The 23,313-nt window shown below is 43.6% G+C and overlaps 1 protein-coding gene across 1 annotated transcript in view; it reads left to right on the top strand.

Moving 5' to 3' along the window:
• The window catches only part of LOC137653484 (glutamic acid-rich protein-like), an 86,703-nt gene that overhangs the window by 55,469 nt on the left and 7,921 nt on the right, over positions 1 to 23,313 (top strand). Inside the window, exons 10-13 of the mRNA XM_068386928.1 lie at positions 8,582 to 8,785; positions 11,144 to 11,295; positions 11,554 to 11,719; positions 16,427 to 16,587. Coding sequence (XP_068243029.1) covers positions 8,582 to 8,785; positions 11,144 to 11,295; positions 11,554 to 11,719; positions 16,427 to 16,587 — 683 coding nt within the window. The remainder of the gene's footprint in view (positions 1 to 8,581; positions 8,786 to 11,143; positions 11,296 to 11,553; positions 11,720 to 16,426; positions 16,588 to 23,313) is intronic.

Below are 23,313 nucleotides of genomic sequence, written 5' to 3'. Positions count from 1 at the left end.
TTCCAAACAAGGGCAAATTGTAATGTATAATTGTACCTTAAAACTTAACCCACCCTAGTAAAATAAATTTGATAAGCTTTGGTGCTGTTAACACCATTGAAAACTCCACACGAGCATAATCTTGCACATAAAAACACCTCATGAGCATAATATTACAAATGAAAATACCACATGAGCCTAATGTTACACATGAAACCACCACATGAGCTTAATCTTACACATGAAAACACCATGAGCATAATCCTACACAGGAAAATACCACACAAGCATGATCTTACGCATAGAAAACACCACATGATCATAATTCTACACATAAAAATACCACACAAGCATAATCTTACACATGAAAACCACACAAGCATAATCTTGCATATGAAAACACCACACGAGCATAATCTTATACATGAAATCACCACATAAGCATAATCTTATACATGAAAACACTACATGAGCATAATCTTATACATGAAAACACTACACGAGCATAATCTTACTCATGAAAATACCACACGAGCATAATCTTACGCATGAAAACACACGAGCATAATCTTATACATGAAATCACCACACAAGCATAATCTTATACATGAAAACACTACACGAGCATAATCTTACTCATGAAAACACCACACGAGCATAATCTTACTCGTAAAAACACCACACGAGCATAATCTTATACATGAAATCACCACACAAGCATAATCTTATACATGAAAACACTACACGAGCATAATCTTACTCATGAAAAGACCACACGAGCATAATCTTACGCATGAAAACACACTAGCATAATCTTATACATGAAATCACCACACAATCATAATCTTATACATGAAAACACCACACGAGCATAATCTTACTCGTAAAAACACCACACGAGCATAATCTTACGCATGAAAACACCACACGAGCATAATCTTACACATGAAAACACCACATGAGCATAACCTTACACATGAAAACACCACACGAGTTTAATCTACACATGAAGACACCACACAAGCATAATCTTACGCATGAAAACACCACACAAGCATAATCTTACACATGAAAACACCACATGAGCATAATCTTACACATGAAAACACCACACGAGCATAATCTTACACATGAAAACACCACATGAGCATAACCTTACACATGAAAACACCACACGAGTTTAATCTACACATGAAGACACCACACAAGCATAATCTTACGCATGAAAACACCACACAAGCATAATCTTACACATGAAAACACCACACAAGCATAATCTTACACATGAAAACACCACCCAAGCATAATCTTACACATGAAAACACCACATGAGCATAACCTTACACATGAAAACACCACACGAGTTTAATCTACACATGAAGACACCACATGTGCTTAATCTCACACATGAAAACACCACATGAGCATAACCTTACACATGATAACACCACGCAAGCCTAATCTTGCAGATGAAAACACTGCACGAGTTTAATCTTACACATGAAAACACGACACGAGCATAATCTTGCACGTGAAAACACCACACGAGCTTGATATTACACATGAAAACACCACACTAAAATAATGTTACACATGAAAACACCACACGAGCTTAATCTTACACATGAAAACACTGCGCGAGCATAATCTTACACTTGAAAACACCCCACGAGTATATTCTTACACATGAAAACACCACACAAGTATGAGCTAAATCTTACACATGAAAACATCACACGAGCATAATCTTGAATCTTACACATGAAAACACCACATGAGAGTAATCTTACACTTGGAAACACCACACGAGCATAATCTTATACATGAAAACACCCAATGAGCATAATCTTACACATGAAAACACCACACGAGCGTAAACTTAATCTTAACCCATGAAAATACCTAATGACCATACACACAATCTTACACATGAAAACACCACACGAGCATAATCTTACACATGAAATCACCACACGAGCATAATCTTACGCATGAAAACGCCACACAAGCTTAATCTTGCACATGAAAACACTGCACGAGCATACTCTTACACATGAAATCACCACACGAGCATAATCTTACACGTGAAAACACTGCACGAGCATAATCTTACACGTGAAAACACTGCACGAGCATAATCTTACACGTGAAAACACCACATGAGCTTAATCTTACACATGATAACATCACACGAGCTTATTCTTAAACATGAAAACACTGCACGAGCATAATCTTACACATGAAAACACCGCATGAGCTTAATCTTACACATGAAAATACCACACAAGTATAAGCTTAATCTTACACATGGAAACACAACTTGAGCCTAATCATCCAACACGGAGTACTTACTTCAAACTACTTTCTTAGGAGTATCTGGGATCTCCTCCCTAACCGACCAAGAATTTTGCGAAGTTCCCTGTATCTCCGTTTTCCCTTGTCGGGTCCCTCCGTGGCAAATGGATACATGCCCTGTGGCGACCTGGGGTCAGCGCTACTAGGTCTGTGTCGCCAGTAAGCATCTGGTCGCGGTGTAGATAACATCTCGCCGCTCTCTCTCACATCCCGTCCGACCCACCATTGTGTTCCCTTTGTGCTTTCCCATTCACTTCCTTTCCTTGTGTTGCTTGTGTACAGTATTCCCGTATGGAATCCCAACGTCGTTGTCCCGGGCCCAAGGCCGGTAAGTCATGCTGGGCATGGCTTTCTGCGCCCTTGCCCAGTGCCTCTTTGGCTCCGTCCACGCGTCAGATGCAGCCGTTGGCACACTTTAACTTTCCCTTGCCCGGCAAGTCACCGGCTCTGTCCGTTCAGCGGAGGCAGCCGCTGGCTCGGCCCGACAGCATTGTTCCCACAACCAAAGTCTCACTGGCTCCATCCAGGCATCGGATGCAGCCGCTGGCACAGCAGGGCAGTTACTTTCCACGGATTCCCCCGGAAGGGGGTAGACCCATGATGGCTACCTCCGCCTCGGCGGCTCCATCCGTGATGGAGGCAGCCGCTCCATCGAGCCGGCCGGATGTCGGATACGGCTGCCCCCACGGATACAGCCAACAAGGAGGATCAAGTGGTAGAGGGCTTATTAGATACTGGCGAATGTTCTCCCGATGAAGTGTCCTCCTACAGGAAGGTATTGGCACTGATCCGGTACCACCACAGGCTAGACGAGCCCAAACCGTCATCAGAGCAGGCCTGGCTTTCGGGTTTGGGAAGGATGGTGGATAACCCAGTACAACAGAAACCATCCTTGACCCTACCTCTGGCTCCGGACTTGGCCCTGGGCATGGACCACGTTGACCGGTTTGTCTCGGGGCACAAGAACTCTCTCAGAGCCCAAGGGTCCTTCAAGCTCCTGCCTGGACTGAGGACCCAGAAGAAGTTTCATGTGCCAGACGGACGGCCTGCGGGGCCTCGGACGTTGGAAAAAGCCGTCGCGACTCTAAGCCAGGGCAGTATGGATGACAGGAGCCTTACTGCCCGTGGTCTTCTCTCAGGCGGAGGCCGCTATGATGGAGGACACATCGCAGGACATCATAAATGTGGCCTCCTGGCTGGACTGGTGGGCATGCACCCTAGCAGGTTTCCAGCTCTCCCACGATCTCTCAGTGCCGGAGAATCAGGCTCTACTACATGAACTCATACGTTTGGGAGGCAAAGCCAGGAAGTTCCTTACGTTCCAGTCCCTGACCCAGACGGCAAACTGGGTGTTAAGGAGGAGAGTTACGGTACTTAACAGGCTCCCCCGTAGACTTCCCGAACAGGAGGCGAAATTCCTGAGAAAGGCTCCAGTGTGGGGTGAGACCCTGTTCCCCCTTAAGACAGTAGCAGAAACTATGGAGAGAGTGGGAAAACTTAAAGACTCGGCGGAGCCTGGACAGCCAACGGCAAGACGTCCTCCCCATAGGAGACCATCTGTGGACGGGGCCTACCCACCTACGCCACCAGCAAGACAGGAGGCCCCCTCCCCTTCCTGGCATCAGTCCCCGCGGCCCTCTCGCAGAAGTGGTGCCCCAACCCAGGCCTCCTTTAGACAGAAATACACGGGCTCGAGTCGAGGCCGCTCAAACTGTCTCCCCAGAAGGAGATAGGAAGGGAGGACCCCTACAGCTTCCCATGCCACAGGTGGGGGGATGCCTCAAACACTATTGGCAAGCATGGCGGGACAACGGTGCGGACCTGTGGTCTGTGACAGTCCTCAGAGAGGGATACAGGATTCTCTTCCTGACAGAGCCGCCCCCTCTGATTCCTAAACATTGGGTGGAGTGGCTGGCCCCCAAAGATCACAAGAAGAGAGCAGCCTTGCAAGAGGAGGTGTCAGCTATGTTGAACAAGGGAGCACTGCAACCCGTCCAGGAATCGTCCCCGGGGTTCTACAGCAGGCTCTTCCTGGTAGAGAAAGCTACGGGAGGTTGGAGACCAGTCATCGACCTCTCGGCCCTGAACAAGTTCATCAAGACGACGTCCTTCAAGATGGACACGCCGAAGTCGGTACTGGCAGCCTTGAGAGAAGGGGATTTCATGATGTCCCTGGAGCTCAAGGACGCCTACTTTCAGATCCCCGTACACCCCTCCAGCAGGAAGTTCCTCAGGGTGAAGTGGGGATCCCAGTCTCTACAGTTCAGGATCCTCTGCTTTGGCCTGTCAACAGCCCCTCAGGTGTTCATGAGGGTGTTCACCGTAGTATCAGCCTGGGCACACAAGCAGGGCGTCAGGTATCTCGACGACTGGTTGCTGCTTTCAGCCTCAGAGGCAGCCTTAAAGGAGCAGGGGGCAAAGCTGTTACAGTTCTGCAGAGAACTGGGGTTACCATCAATTTAGAGAAGTCCCAGTTAGTCCCCTCCACCAGGATGACTTACCTAGGGATGGTCCTGGACTCCCAGTTAGCAAGAGCATTCCCCTCTCAAGAGAGGCTGGACAATCTGGATCATGTTATACGACCATTCCTAACAAATATACCAATGAGAGCCAAGGATTGGCAGAAACTTGTGGGCCACTTGGTCTCACTGGAGAAGCTAGTTCCTCAGGGGAGGCTCAAGCTGAGGCCGGTCCAGTGGAATCTGAAGGACCTCTGGTCACCGGGAGACCCACCTCAGGACTTAGTCAGGATGACTCCGGCCTCCAGGAACATGCTCCTCTGGTGGTCCGACAGGACGAACACACTACGGGGGCTGCCGTTCGCCTCCGCTCCTCCGGAGATGTTGCTCTTCACAGATGCGTCAAAGGAGGGGTGGGGAGCCCATCTGCTCGAAGAGACAGCAGAAGGAAAGTGGTCCCCAGAGGAGAAGCTCCTCCACATAAACCTGCTCGAGCTCCTGGCGGTTCAAAAGGCCCTCGCAATATTCGCCCATCGCCTTCAGGGAAACTCACTAGCCCTCATGTGCGACAACGCCACCGTGGTTGCCTACATAAACAAGGAGGATTGAGGTCAAGGGAGCTGTGCGATCTCACGTTTCAGATCCTGGAACGGGCCAAGAGGAAACTCGCCATTCTCACAGCCAGGTTCATTCCGGGGAAGAGAAACGTTCTAGCCGACGGCCTCAGCAGGGTAGGGCAAGTAGTGGGGTATGAGTGGTCCCTACACCCACAAGTGGCCCGGAAGGTCCTCCAGTTGTGGGGTTCACCGGTGATAGACCTGTTCGCCACGAGGCTCAAAACTCAGCTCCCCGTGTTCTGTTCTCCTGTGCCAGACCCGGCAGCAGCGTTCGAGGACGCCTTCCAGCACTCGTGGGACGGACTCGATACGTATGCCTTTCCCCCCATCGGGATTCTCAGGCAGGTGCTCAATAGGCTCAGACAATCAAGGGCTACAAGGATGACTTTGGTAGCGCCCTGGTGGCCGGAGAGGGAGTGGTTTGCGGATCTACAGGACCTGGCCACCCTTCCTCCGTGGCCCCTGCCAGTAAGGGAAGATCTGCTGCACCAGCCCCACTTTCGAAGGTTTCACGAAAACCCTCAATGCCTTCAGCTACACGCGTGGAGGTTATCGAGCGTCTATTAAGGAAAGAAGGATACTCTGAGAAGACAGCTTCGAGGATGTCAGGGTATCTTCGGAAGTCTAAGTGGGCCACGTTTGTAAAGTGGTGTGCCACACAGAATCTGAGACCTCTGGATGCATCAGGCCACAAGATTGCAGACTTCCTGGTCCACCTGAGGGACAACCTGGGGGTCTCCATTCCAGCCATTAAGGGGGTCCGAGCAGCCCTGGGGCAGGTATTTCAACTCGGAGGCATCGACCTGGGGACCTCTCGCCAGATTTCCATGCTCATCAGAAGTTTCGAGCAATCTAGTTCCCCCTGCGCCTCTCAGGTACCGCAGTGGGACGTGGCCAAGGTTCTCAAGGTTTTGACAAGGCCTCCCTTCGAACCCCTCAAGGATATCCTGGATAAAGACCTCACCCTCAAGACAAGTGTTCTTACTAGCTCTACCCTCAGTCAAGCGTGTGAGTGAGCTCCACTGCTTGTCATTCGAGGTCTCGCACTTGAAAGGGTGGAAGGACCTGTCCTTTTAAGTTTCTGCCTGAATTTGTGGCCAAAACTCAGAACCCGGCCATTGCAGACTCAAGGTTCGAGGGGTTCTCGGTTCCGGCGATCTCTCACTCAGACAACCCAGAAGACTTGCTCCTGTGCCCAGTGAGAACAGTCAGGAAATACCTTAGTAGGACAGCCAGACTCCGGCCATCCATCAAAAGTCTGTTTATCTCCTCAGGCCCAGTAAAGAGGGCAGTGTCAAAGAACACAATCTCCGTCTGGCTTCGGCATGTCATCAAGAGAGCTTACGACAATGAGGGGTCTGCGGTCCCTGGTACCCCGCGATCCCATGATATTAGAGGTTTTAGCACTTCTTTGGCATTTGACAGCAACATGGCAGTAGGCCAAATCATGCGAGCAGGCACATGGTCCAGGCAGTCCACGTTTACGGCCCACTACCTGAAAGACTGTACGAGGAAGTCCCTGGACTCCTTCTCCATTGGACCAGTGATTTCCGCCATGCAACAAATTTAAAGCTAAAAGCCCCGGGTAGCCCGAGGGAAGTAATTGCAAGTGACACAAGTTTCCTCCTTACTCTCTTTTCCTTTCCTCCTCCCCATGTGAGAGATGAGAGTTGTAGAAGCCCATGTCCGGATTATGCATAAAGGAGAGTTATACAAACAGGTAGACTTTTGCGTGCTTCCCCTGACTCTCCTACCCTGTCCGTTGTGTCGTCTGGACCTAGCCTCCTATCTAGGTCCCGTGTCCTGGGATGGTAGTGGTGGGTCTTCCGGCCTGTAAGTCCACCCCCGCCTCCTAAAGTGTAAGTCTCCTAAGAAAGTAGTTCGAGGTAAGTACTCCGTGGTGGAACAAATCACAAATTTTAAGTAATTTGTATTTTTCCTAACAGTACTTACCTCGAACTACTTTCGGGTTATTGCCCACCCAACCTGCCCCGAGTGCCTTACAGGAGTTCAAAGTAGTGCTTAACATATGCTTACTGGCGACACAGACCTAGTAGCGCACTCGCGCACTGACCCCGGGTCGCCTCGGCACGTATTCATCCGCCACGGAGGGACCCGACAAGGGAAAACGGAGATAGGGGGAACTGCGCAAAATTCTTGGTCGGTTAGGGAGGAGATCCCAGATACTCCTAAGAAAGTAGTTCGAGGTAAGTACTGTTAGGAAAAATACAAATTACTTAAAATTTGTGATTTTACACAGGAAAACACCACTTGAGCATAATCTTACACATGAAATTGCCACATGAGCATATTTTTGTGCATGAAATCACCACACGAGCTTAAACTTAAATCTTGCACTTGATAAACACCACACGAGCATACGCTTAATCTTATATTTGATAAACACCACACGAGCATACACTTAATCTTACACATAAAGAGCACACGAGCATACACTTAATCTTACACATGAAGACACCACACGAACATAATCTGACACATGAAGACACCACACGAACACAATCTGACACAAGAAAGCACCACATGAGCATAATCTTACACAAGAAAATGCCACACGAGCACAATCTCTAACATAGAGTAGGTCACATCTTTAAAGGTCCCAACAGATCAGTGTGCTGTGTACAAAGAACTAATGTCTGTGGCCATTTCTTTTTTGTATTTGAATTTTAGCGCTATGAGTGAAACAGTGATAAAGTTTAAGAATAATGTCAATCATATTAATCCTTTGAGACCCATCCCTACCAGCTGATTTGGCACTCAAGCCCCTGACATTTTTTTAACATTTTACGTAGACAAATACTATGCAAGATATGGTTGTACAATAATTTTAATCTTGGAGTTGACTTCATTTCCTTTTCATTAATATACACTGTTACTTATTTTTTTAGATTTCCATAACAAATAATAAAGGAAGAAAAAAGTAGTAATTAATGGGTATAAATTACGATATGTGGCGTTGAAGGGAATAGAAATAGTGGACGTAAATTACATTTAATGGTGCTCAAAGGGTGAATTTGGAAATTATTAACTGTTTAAGCCCTCTCGTAATAATCACCATTTAGATATGAGAAGTAGTTCAGGCTTGCTGTCATGAAAGAAAGTATAGAACTATCATAGAATAGTAGTCATATCCAGTTTCCTTTCCAATAGATGATGTCGGATCTGAACATGAAGAGATAACACGTGGATTAGATGATGAAGAGGCTGCAAAAGAAGGTGAAAGAAAGAAAAAGAAACAATCTTCAGGAACCAGATACAAAAGGGATATTATAGATGATGATGAATTGTCGACAGAAGCTGATTGGGATAAAGACCCACTGGATGATGAAGAGATGGAAGAAAATGAAGCAGTTGGTAAGTGCTAATGATTTTGTATCAAGTAGTGCCATAATTGATTTCAGTGCTTATCATGAACAGAATTTTTTTTAATTTTCGATTCATGTAAATAAACAACAGGTCACTTTGAAATAGGGTTAAATCTCTTTAAAATTAATCTTAAATTGATCGTTCTGATGTGGACACAGTTATAACAAGGCTTGATTGGGATACTTCCTAGCCAACAAAAAATAAAGTATTAATCATAAGAGATGTCAAATACCAAAACTCTATGCAATAATTTTTCACATTTAAAAAATAATGGAAACTATGTAAAGAAAAGAAATTAAATAATGAAGTAGAGGAAAATATTATGAACAAGTAATAAATAGAAAAAAAAAACCGGAATAGAAGTAATGACTACGTAACACCATAGCATTCTCTACTAGCATATTGGTATTAAGTAAAGCACCTTTAAATCAAAATCATAGTAACAAAAGTTGTGTGTAAAGAAATATATTAAAAATGAAATATCGGAAAGCAAGAAAATTGTAATACTGAGAGATAAATGCATATAGTATTTAGTTTTAAAAAATGCAATTAGTCACAAAAATATTAAATAATGACAGCATAAAGAAATGACTTAAAGAAATATCAAAATGGAAGAAAGAACCAAAACATATTTGTTCCGTAACTGGAATACAAACCTACGCTATTCATTTAGAGGTATTACGTCTGTTGAAGCTAAAAGGACGAGCCATTAAAATTTTAGCGAGGGTTAACTACCCATTCCGCTAGTTAGGGGGGTAGGGGGCTAGCTTGCCACTGCTCCCACTCACACATCGTGATTTAGCTCACTCTGCTTTTGGCTCGGATCGTTAACGGTTGTTGCCGTTCTTCATCTTTGCCAAATTATTTTGGACTGCCATTAATTGCTTTTTGTTTGTACTTTCTCTTTATTAATGTATGTGTGTGTGTATGTTGACTTCTGCCAACCATGCATACCTGCCCTGGACTTGAGAAGGCTGGCCCTGCGTACCTTCATATCGGCCATGGACACCAATAGTCACACCCTTCGTCCCGCCTGCAGAGGTCAACGGTGTGATGGTAAAAACAAGCGTAGAGTGTGTCAGGATTGGTCTGCCTCCCAGTGGGAAAGGTTTGGGCGCTGGCGGAAGAAGAAGTCAAAGCGGGATATTTCTCTTTTGAAGATTTCTTTGAAAGGGGAAAAACCCGAGACTTCAGCCTCTACTTCCCGATCTTCCTCCGGAGCTTCTACTCGATCGGCCTCTTCCGACAGACCGTTCGAGTAGTAGCGTAGGCCCTTTAATTGATGGCCAACCCCAGTCCTCGAGAGATAGTGTCGCTTCCCCTAGCGAAGCGGCCCCACCTCTCCCCCCGGATGATTGGCTTGTGTCTTTCTCCTTTTATTCAGGTGTGGTTGTCCTTGGGGCTTCCAGCTCTGCCCTCCAAGGATTCCTTGCTGCAGCTCATCATCCATGGTGCTAGTGTGCAGCCTTCGTCGACTTCGGAGGTGGATCCTCTGTCGTATGTCGACGTAGTGGTGTCTGAGGCGTCTTTTGCTGCTGCTGCTGCTGACACCCCTGCCCCTTCAGACTCTTCAGCTGTTGCTGCTGTCTGCGCTTCCCCCGTTCCTGATCATCCTTGGAGGGGAAGCAGTCTTTCGTCTCTCTCTTGGGGTTGTTTCTCCTCTGCGGAGGACTGCGGTTTCTAAAGGTCGGCTTACTGATCCAGCGGCCCCCAGAGGGCGTCATCGATCTCGCAGAGGTTGCCCTTAACCATCGTTGAAAAGGCACCCCTTTGGCTCTTCAGCCTTTTCTTCGCAGCCTTCCCCCGCAGAGGAGCCTCCTCTTCTGTCGTCGTCTGGCCCTCAACTTTATCCTGTTCCTGGACCTTCTCCTGACGACGCTGCTGCTAGTCCTCGGACTTCGGTCTTGGACTCTTCTGTGAGCGGTCCCCCTTGGAGGATCATAACCTTTCCAAAGGGCACATTTATTCTCTCTCTCTCTCTCTCTCTCTCTCTCTCTCTCTCTCTCTCTCTCTCTCTCTCTCTCTCTCTCTCTCTCTCTTTTTCTTTTGTATCATGTGTGTTGTTGAATTTTCCTTATTTGTAGGATTTTGTTACTTTTGGGAGACCATACCCTCAATCTGTCTGTTAGGTTAAGACACTTCTGTATTGTGAGGTTCAGGTACAAATACTTTTGTTTTAAATGCACAGAAGACTGTATTGGTAAATTGTAAGTTTTTATTGCTCGAGTTATAAAAATGTTTTACCTGCTTTTATAAATTGTGAGTTTTCATTATTATCCCAATTATCCCAACCTCATAAACTTTTGTATTATTTACAGTTACATAGACATTCCACATCAATTGCAGGAACTGAGTATGTGAATCGTATTGAAGTGTATTTCTGCAGTTTGTGTTCCAAGGTCATTCGCGCTAACACTTCCTTAGGTTCAAGAACCGTACAACGTCATTGTAGATCTTCTGATCATCTTGCTAATTATTGGGATGCACATCCAGCTGAGGTAAGCCACTTCTTAAAGTTCCATCTCAGTGTGCATTATGAAAATATTTCCTTACTTTCATGGGACCCTTTTATAAATGTTCTTTAATACCACTGATTCCTGAGTGCTGTGTTTGCTGGTATGCATGAAACCGGTGTTAAGAAATAAACATTAGTGATGTACTGTAATAGATTTATTTAGAATTTTTAATGAAATAATTTTTATTGTAAATGGAAATAGTTAAACTAAACGAATAAATTTTTCTTCATTTCAATTTAGAAAAAGATTTTGAGTGAGGATGAAGCCGAAGACGAGAAAAACAGCAAGGTTGAGAGGGAGGAATATAAATGTGGAGAAGGAGAGGAACCGGAAGCTGCAATGGAAGATGATCCAGAACAAGAACATTTTTGGGATGAAGTGAATAAAAGTCTTGATATACTTCAAGGTAAAAAATTAATATAATACAGTTTTAGTATTTTAAGTCAAATTTAAATGGCTGGACAGCATGTGAGTAAAGGGGGGAGTTAGCGTGAGAACACTCCCAACTATACCACCCGTGCACTCACCAGCTCAACCACTTGTTTATTAGCCTCTGGAGGGTGCAGACGTGCTCCGCTGCCTCCGTTTTCTTTAACTGTTTGTTCAAACTTTTTCTTTCTTGTTTTGGGGATGACTGGTGTGCTTGTGACATGTTCCGATTTCTTTAGACGAATCCTCATTAGCAGGCAGAGGAGTCTCCGTGTGGCGAGTGTTGGGAGCTGCCATCCTCCCAATGGGAATGGTTCCACCAAAGGTGAAAGTCGTCAGAAGGGATTCTACCAAACTTTCTCCATCTTCTGCGGAAACCCCCTGCCTTTTATTTCTTCATTTAGTCTCTTGTGGAGGACGAACAACTAACAGTGGGGTGCCTTTTCTCTAGGATAACTTCAGGTCTGGAAGAGCTCATTGTTTCTGGAGAAGCAGTGACACTTTCTTCCCATAAGAAGTTCTCCTTTGACGGGCTCCCCCTCGAAGGATTGGCTTCTGGAGGAGTTGAAGTGCGGCGCACAGTAGAAGCCTCTTTTTCTTCTACTGTGATCGCCCTAATCCCGTGCTGAGAAATGGGATTCCCTTCTCTCTGGCCCTGTGCCCTAAGCCTCCTCTGTAGGTTGTCCCTCTCGAGGGTAACAACCTCGCTTGCCCGCCCTCCTAGGTAAGCGGGTGCGCTGAGCTTGCTCCTTTATTCCCCAATCACACCTACACATTGATGGAGCAACCACAGCCATTCACGTTGAATCCTCACTTCAAGCGTAGTTTGTCCATACCCAGAACTTGCGTTTGATTGCAACATACGCTTTGATCATTCTGCGAATTTTATAAAAATCGCTATACCAGCGGATTGAGAAATCCGTGCTTGTATACTGTACTTACTCTCCGAATGGTATCTGCCCTTTCCATGATTTATATCTTGCATTGACATTTCTCTTTTAGTTTAATCTTTTATATCCTTTTCTTTTCATCACTCTATTAGGAACTTAAATTTTGTAGCATTCTGATTTTCTAATTACAGTTGCAGCTTGACTTGTAGTAAAGAAACTGTGATCCAAACAAATATTAGAGTTGAGAATGTCAACTTGGTGGTATATCAATACTGTTTTTTCAGTGGCTTTATGACCTCTTTAGTTTTCAAACTTGATAAACTTAAACTTTCTCTATATGAGAGACTATACTGTATGTACAGGTATACCTCACCTTATGTTGGTAATTGGTTCTAGGAGAGGCGACTGTAGTTGAAAAACGACTTAAGTCGGATTTACTTATCACTAGGCTAAACCACAAATAACCTTTCCCAGTTTATTTTATTTAAAAATGCATTATGAATAATATATGGTTTATAAGAATCTATTTAAGTTTACAAACAAATATATTTTAGTTTTTAATTTAATACCAAACAACATAATCTAATTTTATGAAAAATGTACATCCATACTTGTAAATGTAGATGTTTACAATTTAGCATGTTTGCACAGTACATTGCAGTCTCTTTATTTGTGAATGTGATTTGCTTTAAGATAGTATAAAATAGAAATATTTTGTAAGGTTAATTTAGAAGTTGTTATTGAAATTATTTTGCAGTAGTATGATATAAACTTCATTGTTACATTTACCAATATTTACACTCGGTATCTTTGTTTACATCGCGTACATAGATGGCTATGTATTGTCAGTGTCAACATCTGATTCGTCTGTTATTGTTTGATTCGCGTTTTAGTAAGAAACTGGTCGAGAGTTAGTTGAACTGTGCTCTTATTTTCAAGGACTATGTGATAGGGAGTAAAATCATATCAACAATACTCTGTTAACTGTATACGAGCATAATTGTGATATCGTCGTAACCTTGAAAACAACTGACAACAAAACCAAAATAAAAAAAAACATTCGGTAATTGCTGTTGTTAAGATACATCTCGAATTGATAATAGAAAAGTAACAAAATAATTAAAAGTTCAGATAACATTGAAAACCAGGATTATTTCAGACATCATTCAGTACATCTATGTTATGCTATTGGCTAAAGCTACAGATCAGCTGATGAAATCAAATGATGTTTTAATCTCACACACACACACACTGAGAGAGAGAGCACACATTCTATAATACATACATACATATACCAAGGCACTTCCCCCAATTTTGGGGGGGTAGCCGACATCAACAAAGAAACAAAAACAAAAAGGGGACCTCTACTCTCTACGTTCCTCCCAGCCTAACAAGGGACTCAACCGAGTTCAGCTGGTACTGCTAGGGTGTCACAGCCCACCCTCCCACATTATCCACCACAGATGAAGCTTCATAATGCTGAATCCCCTACTGCTGCTACCTCCGCGGTCATCATTCACTCTGACGTACATCTGCTTCCACTCCACCATTTGCTGCAACAACAGACCCTAAGTACTTAAACTGATCCACCTCCTCAAGTAACACTCCATTCAACATGACATTCAACCTTGCACCACCTTCCCTTCTCGTACATCTCGTAACCTTACTCTTACCCACATTAACTCTCAACTTCCTTCTCTCACACACACTTCAAATTCTGTCACTAATCGTCCAAGCTTCTCTTCTGTGTCTGCAACCAGTACAGTATCATCCGCAAACAAAAACTGATTTACCTCCCATTCATGGTCATTCTCGTCTACCAGTTTTAATCCTCGTCCAAGCACTCGAGCATTCACCTCTCTCACCACTCCATCAACATACAAATTAAACAACCACGGCGACATCACACATCCCTGTCTTAGCCCCACTCTCACCGGAAACCAATCACTCACTTCATTTCCTATCCTTACACATGCTTTACTACCTTTGTAGAAACATTTCACTGCTTGCAACAACCTTCCACGAACTCCATATAACCTCATCACATTCCACATTGCTTCCCTATCAACTCTATCATACGCTTTCTCCAGATCCATAAACGCAACATACACCACCTTACCTTTTGCTAAATATTTCTCGCATATCTGCCTAACTGTAAAAATCTGATTCATACAACCCCTACCTCTTCTAAAACCACCCTGTATTTCTAAGATTGCATTCTCTGTTTTATCCTTGATCCTATTAATCATTACTCTACCATACACTTTTCCAACTACACTCAACAAACTAATACCTCTTGAATTACAACACTCATGCACATCTCCCTTACCCTTATATAGTGGTACAATACATGCAGAAACCCAATTTACTGGTACCATTGACAACACAAAACACATATTAAACAATCTCACCAACCATTCAAGTACAGTCACGCCCCCCTCCTTCAACATCTCAGCTCTCACATTATCCATACCAGATGCTTTTCCTACTCTCGTTTCATCTTGTGCTCTCCTCACTTCATCTATTGTAATCTCTCTCTCATTCTCATCTCCCATCACTGGCACCTCAACACCTGCAACAGCAATTATATCTGCCTCCCTATTATCCTCAACATTCAGTAAACTTTCAAAATATTCTGCCCATCTTTTCCTTGCCTCCTCTCCTTTTAACAACCTTCCATTTCCATCTTTCACTGTCTCTTCAATTCTTGAGCCAGCCTTCCTTACTCTCTTCACTTCTTTCCAAAACTACTTCTTATTCTCTTCATATGAATGACCCAATCCCTGACCCCACCTCAGGTCAGCTGCCCTCTTTAATAACTAGTAATAACTATAATAACTAGTAATAATAGCTATAACCGAAGCGTATGAAAACCATATTTTATAACAAGTTGGTGTTGATGTAATGTAATTTGCAGAGAGAACACGTCATGATAACTAGTAATAATAGCTATAACCGAAGTGTATGAAAACCATGATATTTTATAACAAGATGTTGTTGATATAATTTTCATTGGTTATTAATATTTGCATTAAGAATTATACTTTGCTTTTCTCGATAGTATTTTCATATGATTTTTATATACTTTTATTCTTATTGTACAATAATATTTTATGTGCTGTTAATGCTTCAAATAGTAGATAGTTGAACAACTATCATAGAAAACGCCACTGTTAAACTCTTAAAGACTGCTAACTAATACAAAAACATTCACAGCTGTTTTCATAGTTCCTTTGCTAGGACTTATGTTAATTATGTGAACATTTACTATAAAAGTAAATATTTTGCTTTGATATTATATGCTTTAAATCTTATTTACTGTAAAGTAACATGTTTTATGTGCTATTAATGTTATTCCAGTGATATTATGACTTCAATACTTGTGGCGGACAGATGAAAAGTCAAGCAAAATAACTCAAAACTGTAATTTTATTTTTTCCATGTATTATTTTTGACAACCAACATAAATTTGAAACCGACTTAACTCGATCGAAACAATATAAACTGAGGTATATCTGTTTAGGGCTTTGTTGTCTTTTTAAGATATGTTATATCCGTCATTTCATTCCATCTTTCCTGATGCCATTCTAAAAAATGTTATTTAAGGCTTTTGGAGTCTGGAGGTGAAGGACTGAACCAATTGTAGGGTATTTTATTTCAACCTTATACAATTTTGAAATTATTATGATTAATGTTTTATGTGCATAAGCAGTTTTGTTTTTCACTCTGAGCCATTTATTTTCTATTACTGAAAGAAATTTGATTTTCATTGTAGGTTGTTGCATGTTTTTCAGGCACTATTATGACCGAAATAGACGATTCCTTCAACTCTGTGAATGAAGAGGCCACAACAGAAGAGAAGATTAAATCTGAAGTAGAGGAGAATACCGTTGAAAGTACTTCAGAGTTGAAGGAAGTTGTAGAAGACTCCGAAGAAGAAACAGATTCTTTAGAAGTTAGTATTTTTCAGTGTTGTTTCAGTCTTGAATTTTTCAAACAACTGAATTATGACCATTTGACTTATGAGTCTAGAAATGATATTACAGTCCTTTCTAGATAATTAAACTAATATTATTGTCTACTGTGCCTGAAATGAGTTTGTTTCATCACAACCCTATTAGTTATAACCCATATCTACTGCATTAGACATTTCCAGTCTCAATATTGAGTTTGCCAGACAGAAGATCTGATGATTAAAAGCATTCGGCACCTGGATCCACCTGTAGGAATATTCCTCCACTATTTATGAAGTTGGTGTACAAGTATCATACTACTGAATTTCACCAACTACGTTTACTTGTCAATCTCATCAGTTATTCCAATATTAATGCAAATGCATACTGTATTCATTAATTTAGTATACACAAAATAAGAAGACTTGAACTTCATTCTAGCCCCTTCACTGAGAAGAATGATTGCTATAGAACAAAGACTACCACAGGAAGCAGCACATTTTTTGTGTAGATAGTGGGGATTATTCAGAAATCTCGTAGATAAAAAATGTCATGCTCTATTTCTTAAATACAGTACTCTTAAGTAATCAAAAATTTAGTGAATGGTAAAGCTGATAAACACAAGTGAAGTTATTAGTGTTGACTGGACTGATAGGTAGGCCTAAGCTAGTTTTTAAAGTTTTTTCATGTCAAGTTATAGAAAATGTACAAAAACTTATAGCATTCTGAAGATGAGTATTAAGATATTTTTACTTGAACATTTTTATTTTTATTCACTTTTCATCACCTTCAATTTTTTTTTTTTTTCTTTATACATGTAAACAACGAACTGTTGTTTGTGGATGATACTGTACTGGTTGCAGACTCTGAAGAGAAGATTGGCCGATTAGTGACAGAATTTGGAAGGGTATGTGAGAGAAGGAAATAGAGAGCTAATGTGGGTAAGAGTAAGGTTATGAGATGTACGAGAAGGGAAGGTGGAACGAGGTTGGATGTCATGTTGAATGGAGAGTTACTCGAGGAGGTGGATCAGTTTTAAGTACTTGGGGTCTGTTGTTGCAGCAAGTGGTGGAGTGGAAGCAGATGTAAGTCAGAGAGTGAATGAAGGATGCAAAGTGTTGGTGGCAGTAAAGGGAGTGGTAAAGATTAGAGGTTGGGCATGAATGTAAAGAGTTCTGTATGAGAAAGTGATTGTACCAACTGTGATGTATGGATCGGAGTTGTGGGGAATGAAAGTGACGAAGAGACAGAAATTGAATGTTTTTGAGATGACGTGTCTAAGGAGTATGGCTGGTGTATCTCGAGTAGATAGGGTTAGGAACGAAGTAGTGAGGGTGAGAACGGCTGTAAGAAATGAATTAGCAGCTAGAGTGGATATGAATGTGTTGAGGTGGTTTGGCCATGTTGAGGGAATGGAAAATGGCTGTCTGCTAAAGAAGGTGACGAATGCAAGAGTTGGGAGAAGTACAAGAGAAAGGCCAAGGTTTGGGTGGATGGATGGAGTAAAGAAAGCTCTGGGTGATAGGAGGATTGATGTGAGAGAGGCAAGAGAGCTTGCTAGAAATAGGAATGAATGGCGAGCGATTGTGACGCAGTTCCGATAGGTCCTGCTGCTTCCTCCGGTCGCCTTGGATGACCGCGAAGGTAGCAGCAGTAGGGGATTCAGCATTATGAAGCTCCATCTGCGGTGGATAACGTGGGAGGCTGGGCTATGGCACCCTAGTAGTACCAGCCGAAGTCGGTTAAGTCCCTTGTCTGGGTGGGAGGAATGTAGAGAGGAAAGGTCCCCTTTTTTTTTATTTGTTTGATGTTGGCTACCCCCAAAAGTGGGGGAAGTGCCTTGGTATATATATATACATACATAAATATACCAAGGCACTTCCCCCCATGTACAAATGATTTTATTAATGGCAAAATTCATTTATTACGATGAAAGAAGCGTCTTCAATATAAATTGGCTTGGGATTTTCTAAAATAAACCTTTAAATCAAGGTTCGTCATTGAATGTTGTTAGTTATATATTCAATACAATATCAAGTTTTAGATCTCTCACTGAATGTAGTAAGATATTTAATACAATTGAGATCTAGATTTGTAACATCAAAATATATGTACTTTTACTATTAAAATTTATTTCCTATAAGATTTCAATTTGTTTTTTCCTACTCGTATACAAACCTTCATCCTTTAATAGGTGTATGATTTCAGCAAAGCTGAAAATTTGGCTGTTGAAAACTATAATAGTGTATCGATAGGTATTGGCAGGTGATGGGGAATCCCCACCCCCGGCCAGTACATCGAAAAACCACCGTCTTCAGCCACCTAGCATTACTAACCTACTCTGAGTCACCCTAACTTGGCTGCTCTAATCTTTAGTCTTTATAGTGTACTTGCTGTTTGTGGAATGGAGAAAGTGTGTGGGTATGCGGTCCCGACCTGGAGTTTCCAGCCGAAAGTGGCATCTTCATGAGCAGGAGTAATGTAGACCCCACTCCTTGTGTCCTTACCGAGGCCGTAACTGCTCGCAGTCTTCCCCCTTTAAAGAGTGTAATTAATGGTCAATATTGAACCGAGTAGAATAGGCGAGAGACTGGAGAACGTAAAGTATGATTTTTTCTTCAAGACTTAAGAAGTCCTCTAGGTCTCTTCTTTTGCCCTTAGGTGTTCTACCCCTTTAGCCTTCTCTGCCTTAAACGCCGCCCCCCCCCCCCCCCCCCCCCTTGGGAGTTTGGGAAGAAGTAGTGATGACCAATATCTTCCATATCAGCTAGCTTAGTGTGAGGTGGTTTTACCCAATTCCCTGAGTGGGTCTGGTGAACCCCGCCCCTCATTCAAGCAAGCTTGACTTTAATGAGTCAGAGTCCTTGGCTCTGAAGGTGCTCTGACCTTCTATAAGTTTGAAGGGCATTCCATCTATGGAGAAACTACGGCAAATCCTCATTAAGACTTTTACGTCTCAGTCTCCCTTTGCTGCCACTTCTCCTGTGGCAGAAGCATTGTCTGACGTTGACGGTAGGTTCTTGTTGGTGGGTTTCTTGTGAGGTTGGGAATGAAACATCATCTCAAAGTAACTTATGGTATATTAGTTATCTCAGGTGCAATACAATAATACAACGGACAGATTCTGAAAGTTAAATCGATACCCCTTATTTCTTGCGTATAAAGCCTGATTTGAGTCGACCCTTTTGCCCATTAGGAGCTGCCATGAAAAGGGTGTTACCTATCAAACTATAGGGTAAGGTGCCAATTGTACAGGGTGAGGAATGGATGATAAATGACCTCTGGGTCAGAGACCGTATTCTGTTCATTAGCTCTCATTCTTCCCTCACTCCGACAGTGTTATCTTTATACCATCCAAAGTCAGGAAACGACTCGCCTTCGCATCAGAGATGTATAAATTGTTAAAAAAGGCCTCGCTACAGGTCATACGGAATGGATATCCAGGCTTTTACAGTCTCCTTTTCCTGGTGAGGAAGGCAACTGGGACTGGGGCTGGAGACTAGTCATAAACCTGTTCCTCTTGAATGATGTGGCAAGACTCCATTCTAAATCGAGATAGCAAGCGCGGTACAAACGGTCATCAGGAATAACAACTTTGCTCTAGACCTGAAAGGTTCATAGTTTTATATACCAGTCCTTTAGTATTCATGGAAGTTCCCTCACTTCATACTGATGGGGGAAGGTTTTTGAGTTCAGTTTTGTGCTTCGGATGGCCAACCGCCCCAAGTGTTTATTCACGTGTTTATGCTAGTTTTGGCTTGAATACTTATCAAGGACATTCATCTACTAAGGTATCTAGACTAATGGTTGATCCTGTCCTCCTCCTGGAAACAACTCCCTCAAACGGTAGACAAACTTCTCTCCTTTTGCCATAATCTGGGGATCATTGTAAACCTAAAGTACAATCACATGCTCAAGCAGAGGACAAAGTACCTGGGAATACTGATGGGATACCTCAGTTGCAAAAGTTTTTCCATCAGATGATTGCATCAGTCAACTCAAAAAGAGTAGTGCATCCTTTTATGTCACAACAAATGTCCGCTTGGCAGAGATGACCAATTTTTATACACTTCTTGTCCTTGAAGAAATTTGATCTACACGTATGTCTCCACCAGAGATTCATTCTGTGGTGTCTGAAGAGATGCTAAACAGCAGCCACCAACCCCCTTCACCTCCTGCTCATAGTGGACCAAGAGGTTCATGATGATCTAACCTGGTGACTAAAGGGCGAGAATCTCGTCAAAGGAACTCCTCTGGTATGCCCTCTTCTAGAATTGCTGCTCTTCAGACACAAAACATCAAAAGAGGGATATGGAGCACACCTAAGGGATCCGATTGCCTCAGGTTGCTAGTCCAAGAAAGAGAAGATCACTCTTGACACTGCAATCATTCCAACAAAGTCTGAAAGGGCAATTGGTAGCGTTAAACGACAACTCTACTGTAGTGTCATATGTCAGCAAGTAAGGAGTTAGTTTCACCAGACCTCTGCAAGCTGGAGAAGAAGGCTCACTCCGGGCACTAAGTAGCACAGTGGAGTTTTCAGCATTTGCCAGGATCAAGTGGTAGAAGTCGAGTAGTCCCTTCATTTTCTAGTGGCGAAGAATCTTTTTTACTTTGTCACGAGGCTCAATGTAAATTTTTAAATATTTAACTTAGCCGGTGAATATATAGCTGCAACTCTGTTGCTCGACAGACAAAAAACTGTACAAAAAACTCGCCAGCGATCGCTATACAGGTTGCGGGTGTGCCCATCAGCGCCAACTGTCGGCCAGATACCAAACTCCATGTAAACAAAGACTCAATTTTCTCTCTGTCGACGTGTCGACAAGACGTACTTTACTCGCTGTTGAAACCTGGAGTTTTTCCCATCATCTTTGGTGAAGTACTATATTCTGGTTTTGAGCTTTCGCTGTGCTGGGTTTTTCTTCAAATAAATCCTTGAACTCTTTTTTGTATCGGATTCATTGTTGATGACTTAGATCGTTTTTTTGGAATTTTCCCTTGACCAATTCAAAATGGCTGACCTTTCACAAGTTTCCAAGTTTAGAAAATGCAATGCTAGGGACTGTTCTAGGCGTCTTCCGAAGGCTTCTCTCGACCCTCACACTGTTTGTTCCAATTGTCGGGGTAAAACCTGTCAATTGGAAGATCGGTGTGAGGAATGCGTGGGCCTTTCGGAATTCGATTTTATCGAATTTGAAAAGTACACACGCAGGCTAGAGAGAGATAGAATTAGGAGAAGTTCTTCTAGGTCGATAGATTTTTCCTCTCCTCATGCCCCACAACCTATTCCTTCCCCTGTAGTGGTTGTTCCTAACCCCCCTCCTAGCACTCAGGAACCATCGATGGCTGACATGATGCGTGCTATCCATGCCCTGGGGGAGAGAGTTGAGTCCCTTGCAAGTGACCGCAATCAACTCATGGCGGATGTTAAGGAGCTAAAGTGCCAAAGTGCCGCGGGAAGTGATAAAGTGCCAAGTGAAAGTGTTGTGAACAGTGTTGCGCTTGAGGGTTCGTCTGTTCGTGCCTGTCGTCCTCCTAGTCCGGGACCTCTTGCAAGCTCCCAAGCCCAGGGGAGAAGCAATGTCGTACGACGCATGGGTTCGAGAGGCCTTGATCAGCGAACAGACGTTCCCTCCATGGTATCAGGCGTATCTCCCCAAGATCGCCCCTACCTACGTATGACGAGAGAGCCCGTTTTTACCTCGTCGTCTGAAGGTGTTTCTCGTAAGAAACTTTGGACCAAGGTCTCACGACCTTTAAAGCGTAAGTCGGTCCCTTCAGGACAAGTCCAACGTCCCGGCTGTAGCCACTGGGTCAGTTCGGACTCGTTGCCGTCATCTGATGACTGCTCACCGCCTAAGAGAGGCAAAGCGGTACCGCTTCAGTCGCTAACCCCGTCTGTTGCCGCACCTGCTCCCGTAGACCCTAAATGGGCTTTGCTGCAAGACATGCAGTCCAAGCTTACGTCCTTGATGCAGGACTTTCATGCGGAGAAGGTTGCTACTGAACCTTCTGGCCAACAACCTTCCAAGCGAACGGTTGTGCGTCCTGTTGACGCTGAGGTAACCTTCTCGCGTCTACCAGTTGAGGTGGTTCCTCCACCGATGCGACCCAGTGTGGGTTGCCAGCCGCACGTTGACGTTAAGCGACGCTCGGAGGTGGTTGTTGACGTTCAGGACGTTCAACAACCATCAGAGGTGACTTGTTTTGACGCGGTGCGTCAACCTCCGCAACCCGGTGTGGTTTCGACTGCACAACCCAGACGGTCCAAACAGTCTCGGGTGGACGCTGTGCGTCCTCGCGCTCCCATGGTTGTTGACAGTTCACAGACTGTGCAGCAGTACCATGACGTTGCGTCCGGCTCCGTCACGCATGCACCAGTGCGACCGGACTCAGCGAACCAGACGTTGCCCACTCCGTTGCCGTTTCCTCATCAGTTTTCGGATGAGGAACTATCTGATGAGGATGTTGCTGAACAACAAGAAGATCAACAGTCAGAACTGGACGAGCCCAAGGCAACTCAACCGTCATTGGACTTTAGAAAAGTCATGGCTGTATTCAAAGAGTTGTTTCCTGACCAATTTATTTCTGTGGCTCCTCGTTCTCCGCCGTCTGAGTTTGTATTAGGCATGCCTTCTACCGCACCTGCCTTTACTAAACTCGTCCTCTCACGCTCATCCAAGAGAGCTTTGCGGCTGTTAGGAGACTGGCTAGAGTCCAAGAAG

The sequence above is a fragment of the Palaemon carinicauda genome, chromosome 14 (assembly GCF_036898095.1).
Source record: "Palaemon carinicauda isolate YSFRI2023 chromosome 14, ASM3689809v2, whole genome shotgun sequence".
NCBI classification, from domain to species: Eukaryota; Metazoa; Arthropoda; class Malacostraca; order Decapoda; family Palaemonidae; genus Palaemon; species Palaemon carinicauda.
Note: the sequence above shows the minus strand (reverse complement) of the source record. Positions and strands in the feature narration are given on the sequence as shown.